Source organism: Mandrillus leucophaeus, unplaced genomic scaffold (assembly GCF_000951045.1).
Source record: "Mandrillus leucophaeus isolate KB7577 unplaced genomic scaffold, Mleu.le_1.0 Scaffold262, whole genome shotgun sequence".
Taxonomy (NCBI): domain Eukaryota; kingdom Metazoa; phylum Chordata; class Mammalia; order Primates; family Cercopithecidae; genus Mandrillus; species Mandrillus leucophaeus.
In genome coordinates this window covers 826,372-834,851 of record NW_012102721.1, presented here as the reverse complement: position 1 = coordinate 834,851, position 8,480 = coordinate 826,372, and the positions used below count along the sequence as shown (strand labels likewise).

The 8,480-nt window shown below is 42.5% G+C and overlaps 1 protein-coding gene across 4 annotated transcripts in view; it reads left to right on the top strand.

Moving 5' to 3' along the window:
- Window positions 1-8,480, top strand: part of ERG (v-ets avian erythroblastosis virus E26 oncogene homolog) — a 300,545-nt gene that overhangs the window by 274,778 nt on the left and 17,287 nt on the right. For 3 of the 4 annotated variants that reach the window (XM_011984157.1, XM_011984158.1, XM_011984159.1), the window contains 3 exons: window positions 4,075-4,278; window positions 5,149-5,229; window positions 7,161-7,232. In XM_011984157.1, the coding sequence (XP_011839547.1) occupies window positions 4,075-4,278; window positions 5,149-5,229; window positions 7,161-7,232 (357 nt within the window). The remainder of the gene's footprint in view (window positions 1-4,074; window positions 4,279-5,148; window positions 5,230-7,160; window positions 7,233-8,480) is intronic. The other variant, XM_011984160.1, reaches the window with a different exon arrangement.

Here is an 8,480-nt window from a genome sequence, read left to right as displayed (position 1 = left end):
AAGTACTTTCACATATATTATATATAGGTGGTATATATATAGTGTATATATAATATACATTAAGTATATATAATATACACTATATATATATGTAAGCCCTTTGTAAAACCATGTTTTGGTTTTGAAAAGTAGAGAATACTTTTTTTAATAAATAATTTTTAACCCAAGTATTCCATATTTATTATAGGAAAACGAGAAAATATAGTTTAGTGAAAATGAAAAGTCTAAAATTCCCCATCTCCGTTCCCTCAGAGACAACAGTTGACATTTTGCTGTATCTCCCTCTGAATTTCTTTCTCCGCAGATATTTATTTATCTTTGCAAAATACAATGGTATCGTAATAATATTTTGAAACTTTAAAATGTAATCTACTTTGAACATTTTATCATATCAATAAATATATTTCAACAGTGTAATTTTTAGTCTCTAAATATCACAGGAACATTCCTAAATGCATTACAAAACTAGTTCTCTTTCGCTGGACATTTAGGGTGTTTCCAAGGTTTTGCTATTATAAACAACACTACAAAGAACGTCCTTGACAATAAATAATTGCGCACATCCTCTATTATTTCCTTAGGATAAATTTCTAGAAATGGAATGTTTAAGTCAGGGAATCTGCACATATTTAAAGACGTTTGATTGTATTGTTGTGTTGTATTGTTGTATCATATTGTTGTGTTGTTCATCAGAAAGGTTGTAGTGATTTATACTCATACTGGCAGAACTCCAGAACTCCAGAGCAACCTTTTACCAACTCAAAGCGAGACTTGTAGAGATAAGAACAATAAAGGTTGAGGACTTGGTCTGTGGGGTCTTGCACCTGATTCCCTTAAAGGAAAACTGAGTGGGCCATGGTAACCCTTGGCTTGATGAATGAAACCAATTAAGGGGCACACCAAGGGATAATAGAGAGATTAAACTTCTCCTTTCACCAGTTTAACATGAACCTAGTGGCTTTCAGACAATATGTGTATGTATCATTTTGAGAATATCCGGTTCCACCATTAAGAGAAAAAAATCTATTCCCAGAATGAACTTATTTCTAGGAAATACAGTTGTTACATTAAAAAAAAAAAAATAGTCCTCCCATTTTGTTAAAAGCAAAGCAAAAAAAACAAAACAAACAAACAAAAAAAAAACCAAAAAGGTGGGTTTGACTAGGATCAGAGGATGGAACTTATAGGGAATGACATGGGTAGGATGGGGGGGTCTTCTCTCTGTGAGGGCTGAGCAAACCATCCTCTGCACAGAACCAAAGATAAAGAGAAGTTGCCCTAAGACCTCAGTATGATCACTTTTGTAGAAAGAGGAATTCTGACATGTCATGAAACATTTTATCTCTGAAAGCCAAATTCTCACCCCATGACAAAGAGTCATCTGAACTTCAATGAACTGGATGACATTAACCTTCCATATCTACATTCAGTTTTCACAGACTAACAACATGTTTCCAAGTGTTTGAATGACAAAGAAATATGTACACTTTTCTGTCATCGCTGCCGTTGGAGTTTTTGTTGATATTCTCTCTGTAGCAAAACAGAGTTCCTTTAGTCTTCAGGTTCTGCGCACTGATGATTTTTTGTTGTTGTTGTTGTTGCTGTTGTTGTTGTTGTTGTTGTTGTTGTTGTTGTTTTGAGACAGACTCTTGCTCTGTCGCCCAGGCTGGAGTGCAGTGGCCTGATCTCAGCTCACTGCAAGCTCCGCCTCCCAGGTTCTCACCATTCTCCTGCCTCAGCCTCCCAAGTAGCTGGGACTACAGGCGCCTGCCATCACGCCCGGCTAATTTTTTTGTATTTTTAGTAGAGATGGGGTTTCACCGTGTTAGCCAGGATGGTCTCGATCTCCTGACCTAGTGATCCAACTGCCTGGACCTCCCAAAGTGCTGGGATTACAGGCGTGAGCCACCGTGCCCAGCCTGTGCGCTGATTTTTAAGTGAAAATGTGGGTGTTTAAATGTTGGTAGACATCCAATGCTAGCTGGTCAAGTTGAAGATGCATGTGCCCTATAACTCAGAATCCCGTATCTAGGTACTCAGCCGAGGCCAGCGTGTCCCCAAGTTTCATGTGAAAACGTAGATTCTGGTTCAGCAGGTCTGGGCGGGGCCTGAGCGTTAGCATTTCTAATTACCTCCCAGGTGATGTTAATGCTGCCCGGTTGGAGGACCATGCTTGGAGTAGTGAGGTCCAGGGAAGATGATCTGAATCTTGGCTGCTCATTGGAGTCACCTGGGGGAGCTCTTATCAACTGTGACGCCCAACTGCCCTCCAGCCTGATGGAAACAGAGTCTCCCTGGGGAGACCAGGCGTCACTAGTTTTTCAGTCTCCCCAGGTAATTCTAACAAGGACCCCAGGCCGTGGGCCAATGTGGACTCATTCACACGTATGCGGGGAGATGGACAGGGGACATTCACTAAATAAATTGGGACTATTCACGTGGGGGAGGCCTAAGAGCTGCTTAATGATCGAGTATATCTTTGTGTTTTAACTTGGCTACATCTTGAAATTATAACATTGAGTGACAATAGCAAATCAGATACCGTTTATGTTAACTTTAAAAACACAAAACAATATGTGTAGTTTAAATGGTAAAAATATTAAAATATGTATAGGAGTGATACACGTACTAACTTCAGGATAGTGGTTACTTCTAACCACTAGCTACTAATTTCAGGATAGGTGTTTGCAGCAGGAGAATGGAGTGGGAAGGGTAGATTCTACTGGACCTGCAATAATTTCTTTCATCTTTGTAGCTGAAGGAAAGAAAGGGAGGGAGAAGGGAGGGAAGGAAGAGGAAAGGAGGGAGAGGAAGAGAACTCTGGGTGTATGACTGGCTGGCTGTTTCTCTCTATTACTGTGGCTTACCTCTGTAAACCTAAAAATGTATTTCAGCAGCATACTACATGCTCCATTCTTGAGTAGCCTAAAATATTAGTGGGACCAGACAAACAAGGATCTGAAAGTATTAGCTCAAATGTGACTCCCACACCTGACTTTCATTCAAGAGGACTGGAACACCCTGGCATGCCTGACCCCCAAGGACTTGTCCAGGGAACTGAGATCAGTGCCCTTCATTTTCAGGTGGGACAGACACAGAAAGGAGAAATAGCTGCCCACAGCAAGGTCCAGAAAGTGGAGAAATGGTGGGATTAGAACTCAGGGCTCCAGCTCTCTGCGCAGGTGTCTTTCAAGGCTTGGGGCCCAAGGGAGCAGCCGCCCCGTTTACCACACTCTGAAGATCCTACCACTGAGGGTATTTACCACGGGACATCCTGGCTGGCATTTCTGTTGGAGATCACCTGCTCCTTCTCCCCGGGGCCCTGCCCTCCCTGTCCCATAGGTGGCAGTGGAGTGTGACGACGTGGCCTGCATCCTGTGGGGTATTTGTGCTTGCCATGGCCAGCTGTGGAATGCAAAAACCACTCGCCAACCCCACTCCTGCAGGTGCTGGTTAATTGCAAAACCGAACAGCCTGCAGGAAAAGTCTGGAACAGACAGCTCTCTGAGACGAATGCTGGCTCATAGGAGGGGCTAAAGTCTTGGTGTATCTATATTTCATTTCCGATTCTGTGGTCAGTGTTTTTCAGTATTTTGCATAAATACTGTTATTATTATTTTTGTTGTTGTTATGATCTGTAATTAGCACCTTCCTGATACGTGTTGCTTACTCTTATTTCCATATAAATATACCAGTAGTTTTCTAAGGAAAGGAAGTTTCCTCTTATTCTTACTCATTTTCAAATGAATAAATAACATTGGACATAAATGAGAAAAAAAGAATTTTTAAAATCTCATGCCTACAGGAAACTTTAGATTGTCTGAGCAAAAAAGAGGGCATGTGATGTGAATAATCCCAAGATTCCAGAACAATTCACTTTAAAAACAATGATCTATGGATGTGAGGCAACTTTTGTCTCTCCCCCAAGATGTTCTCCTGGGTAGCCAGGGAGGCTGGTTGGAGGCCGTGCTTGTGGAAGGCAGCTGGTCAGAAATCCCATGTGGATGGGGATCTGCCCCAAGACACAGATACCTGGCTTCAGGAATTGACTGAATTTGTTCCCACCCCTTTCAGATCCTACGCTATGGAGTACAGACCATGTGCGGCAGTGGCTGGAGTGGGCGGTGAAAGAATATGGCCTTCCAGACGTCAACATCTTGTTATTCCAGAACATCGACGGGAAGGAACTGTGCAAGATGACCAAGGACGACTTCCAGAGGCTCACCCCCAGCTACAACGCCGACATCCTTCTCTCACATCTCCACTACCTCAGAGAGAGTAAGCTGCCCCCTTCCTCCAAGGATAGATGGCTGTGGCTATGGTTCTTATGACCTGAGCTTCAGAGGGTTCAAACAGGTGTGTCGACAGCATCCTCCTGCCCTCGTCCAGTTCCCATTGGGGATCTGAGGGAACCACACGCTTGGTATGCGATGACCTAGGGGAACAACACCCTGGCCACATTGCCTGGTGAAAAGTAGTCAGCTCTCTCAGGAGAAGCCAAAATTCACTTCCACACTCAGCTGCCTCCTCCAGGGTCCTGTGACCAAGAAGATAGAATGTCAAAGAGAAAGGAAGCATTAACTGGTCACACATTAGTTAGTCTCCATGATACCCCAAATTGAAATAGAACCATTAAGGAAAGGCTCCTCTTCAGTAGGAATTAGGGGGATTATTCTCCCTAAAGCTACACGAAGCCCCGCTTTATATTCTAACTTGAACACAGAACAAGGGAAGTTTTCACTTTGTATCATGTGATTGGGCTTAACCTGACAGAAAGGGATGGCATGTTGGCATGAATCCAGAATGTTTGCTGCATGCTTTAATTTCTACAGCGTCCAGCATGATGAGAAGGAAGTAGTGTGACAGTGAGGTGGAATAAATTCTCCTCCATTGCTTTGCCTGGCATCCCAACCACTTCTTCCCTGAATTAAAGATGGGCCCCCATGTAGGTTTTAACATGCTAACAAGTAGCAGATTGATGGAAATAGTTAGAAGCTGCCCATGATGTTAGGGTGGGAGTGGGGGAATGGTTTTCTTTCTTTCTTTCTTTCTTTTTCTTTTTTCTTTTCTTTTGTTTTTTTTGTAAGAAAGGTAATTCTCTCTTTTTTTTTTTTTCATTTTGATGTCACTTTTTGTTTTGTTTTGTAGCTCCTCTTCCACATTTGACTTCAGATGATGTTGATAAAGCCTTACAAAACTCTCCACGGTTAATGCATGCTAGAAACACAGGTAATGCTGGCCCCGCCCCTGCCTCCCAGCAAGAGCATAGGGTCTTACGTACAGGTTGCATGCTTCCATGGGAAACCAGTCAGCGCGTGCCAGGAAGACAGAATACAGGTAGATGATTCAGGATGCTTTCCAATACTTAGGAGGTACCACAGCCTAAAGGAAGGTGACGCCCTTTGGTTTTCTGAGCGCTTCCCATGCACCCCAGTTTGATTATCAAAGGGTTCCTTTTTTTTTTACCAGGAGATGTGCAGAATTTGCCTTTAGCCATAACTTTAGCTCACATTTGCCAGATTACAATCTTCTTCTGTTAGTACCAATATATTCGCTGTGCTGACTCTGTAGACACTAAAAGCATGTTCGATATAAAAGGGCCCTTAGCAGCCTCCTTTAATTTTTTCCATTTTTATTCTTAAAGAAATACTTGCTAGGATAAGTTGGAATTTTCTTTTTCCTTTCCAATACACTTTTAGGCTATTTCATTTGTTTTCCTACAGACTATGTGTTTGCAAAAGGCAGGAGGGAATTTCTGTAACATTGTGAGAGTTTTGTTCAGAGGGAACCTCTGCTATGATTTTGGAGAATATGAAATTAGTCACTAACCAAATGCCTGTTTTCTATCTCTAACCATTGACTGTACATTTGACTTATTTATGTATTTATTTTGCCTGAGCCTAAGTAGGGTTTAACACCATGCCTCATCCTGGCTAACCTTCCTCCCTCGCCTCCCAATCACAGCAGAGTCTGGGTTTTCTGTGGATGAATGTGTTCCTGGTTCACATCCATCTGCTGCTTTCTGATGGAGACAGTTCCAGAAGCATGGCCACCGGCTGCTCACCCCACTCTGTTAGCTGCAGGGACCCTCTACAATCACCCGGGCTAGTGATGGAGACAGGAAGTGCCAGGAAGCCTTGCAAGTCAGCCAGTTAACTCAGGGTCAGCCCTCACATAGAAATACAGCCATTTTCCCAATATTTGCCATTTTATTTTAAAATATCAAATGTGAGTGAGTCCCGGTTTGAGTATTACAGTGAAATTGCTCGTTTATCATGGTAAATGAGCAATTTCTTATTCAAAACATTGTCTTTTTAATCTGAAGTTTTAAAAAGCCGGCTTCGAGTTGGTACTACACTTTTTCAGTAATTTTGGTTGCACACATCAGCCTATTCATGACCTTGTGGCCAGAAATAATAGATAACTTAGAGGAAGTTACTTCCCCTTCTTAGGAAACACCTTTGAGCTATGCGCATTTTCTGATATTTTCACATTTATTTAGGAATTCTTTAACCATAGAGTGAAGGTTTCAAAAAAAGCTCCAAATTTATTAATTTTGCTATTGTTAAACACAGAAGCAACCAATGAACAGGACAACAAATTCCAAATGGACTGAACTCTGAAAAGGGAATTTTCTCAGCTAACCACATGAGTTTTGTCAAAAGAGAGAAAGGGAAAACGCATTTGACTAGAGATGTGGATTAATCATTAATAAAATCTGTATACTCTTTGGCTAAATACTTATAATTGCTTGGTCCTACTTCCCAAGAGCTATGTAAAATATATTATGGGTTTTTATACAATATATACAAATATATTATGGGTTTTTATTGAAAAATAAAACATGCACCATATAGTTTTTTAATAAAATGAGATTGCCCAGTGGGAAGTGGGATTGAGGGGGACACAGATAGGGCTTCATCAAGAAGCTTTAAAATCAAAACACACAACGCTTTATAGCAAATGGGGCACAGGAGTGCACCAAGGCTCCTTGAGAATCTGACACGTGCACCTGTCCATTTCTCCGGAGCTCTGTTAAGGCAGGTTTGAGGAGGTCTCTTCCCTTTGTTATCACAGGGAAAAGTAGATTTGGCGCTGATGTTGAGATCGACAACCACAACAAAAGACCTTCACATGTTTGTCTTTCCTTTTGTCTGCAGGGGGTGCAGCTTTTATTTTCCCAAATACTTCAGTATATCCTGAAGCTACGCAAAGAATTACAACTAGGCCAGGTACGAAAACACCCCTGTGTGATCTCTTCATTGAGAGACATCCCAGATGTCCTGCTGAGATCCATGCTCTAAGTCACGCGATACAAAGAGAGCTGATCCCGGAGCTGAAGCCGGTCCCAGACAGTCTTATTCTGCCTCTGTTTATCTGGAGACTAAACCCACTCAAACCATTTCATTCGAAGACCACACTAAAGGAATTAAGAGCAGATTAGCCCTTTAATTAGCTCTTCAGAAAGACAGATGGGCAAAGAAGGCATCCTGGATGCCTGGCAGTTAGGAATAGGCCCACTTTTGAACTAACGGAAGGATCCATCCCTCCTCGGGGGAAGAGCACAAAACAAGGACACTGCCCAGATTCACAGTGACCGATTCTCAGTATGTCACAAGAAGCCAGTCTTGCAGAGCAGAAGCATGCAATCATCAGTAGTATTTACATCTGAATCTTACTGCCTGTCTTCCAGATGATTTGATTAGGTAATTAATTTACATGCCATTCATGCAAAAATAAACATCTATCAAGTGCCCATTAGTGCCAAGCGTGATGTTAGACTCTGGGAATGTAAAGACGAACCAGGCTTCAGTAAGCTTCCTGTCTTCAGAACGTTCACTTCTTCATTCAGCTTGGCTTGTTCATTTGCTGAGTGCCTCCTCTGGGCCAGCCACGGGTGGTATGACGGTGAACAAGCTGAAATGTTTTGCCTCCAGTTCTAGATGTTTCCGTAGAGTGACCTAGAGCCAGAGAGACAGATACGTACACATAAATGTTTCCCCTAATGTGATAGGTTCTACGGTAGAGGCACCACTTCTAGCAATACAGGCTGTAGGAGCAAGATCGGGGAGGAACTCAACGCCCCAAGAAAGGCGTAAAGATGCTTTCCAGAGGAATGGCCACATGGCAAAGGGGAATTAGATGTTTACCAGGTGAATAATGAGCAGGGGGAGAGGGCATTTCACAGAAGGGTATAGCTTGCCCTAAGCATTTGCCCCCTCCCTGGGACTTAGAGCAGCCCCATATGCTAGGTATCATTGTACCAGCCTCACAGTTGATGACATCGTGTTCGGGGTGGTGGGATGGTTTATCTGTCTTCCTACATGCTTCCAGAATTCATATGAAACTCAGGCGATTTCTCTTTCACCTCTATCACATAACCGAAATACACAAGTCTCAGTCTGAACTGGTTCAAGATCTAGGCTTGACAACTACTCTTCCTTTCTAATGAGAAAGACTGGGGGCCCAGGGAGCTAAAG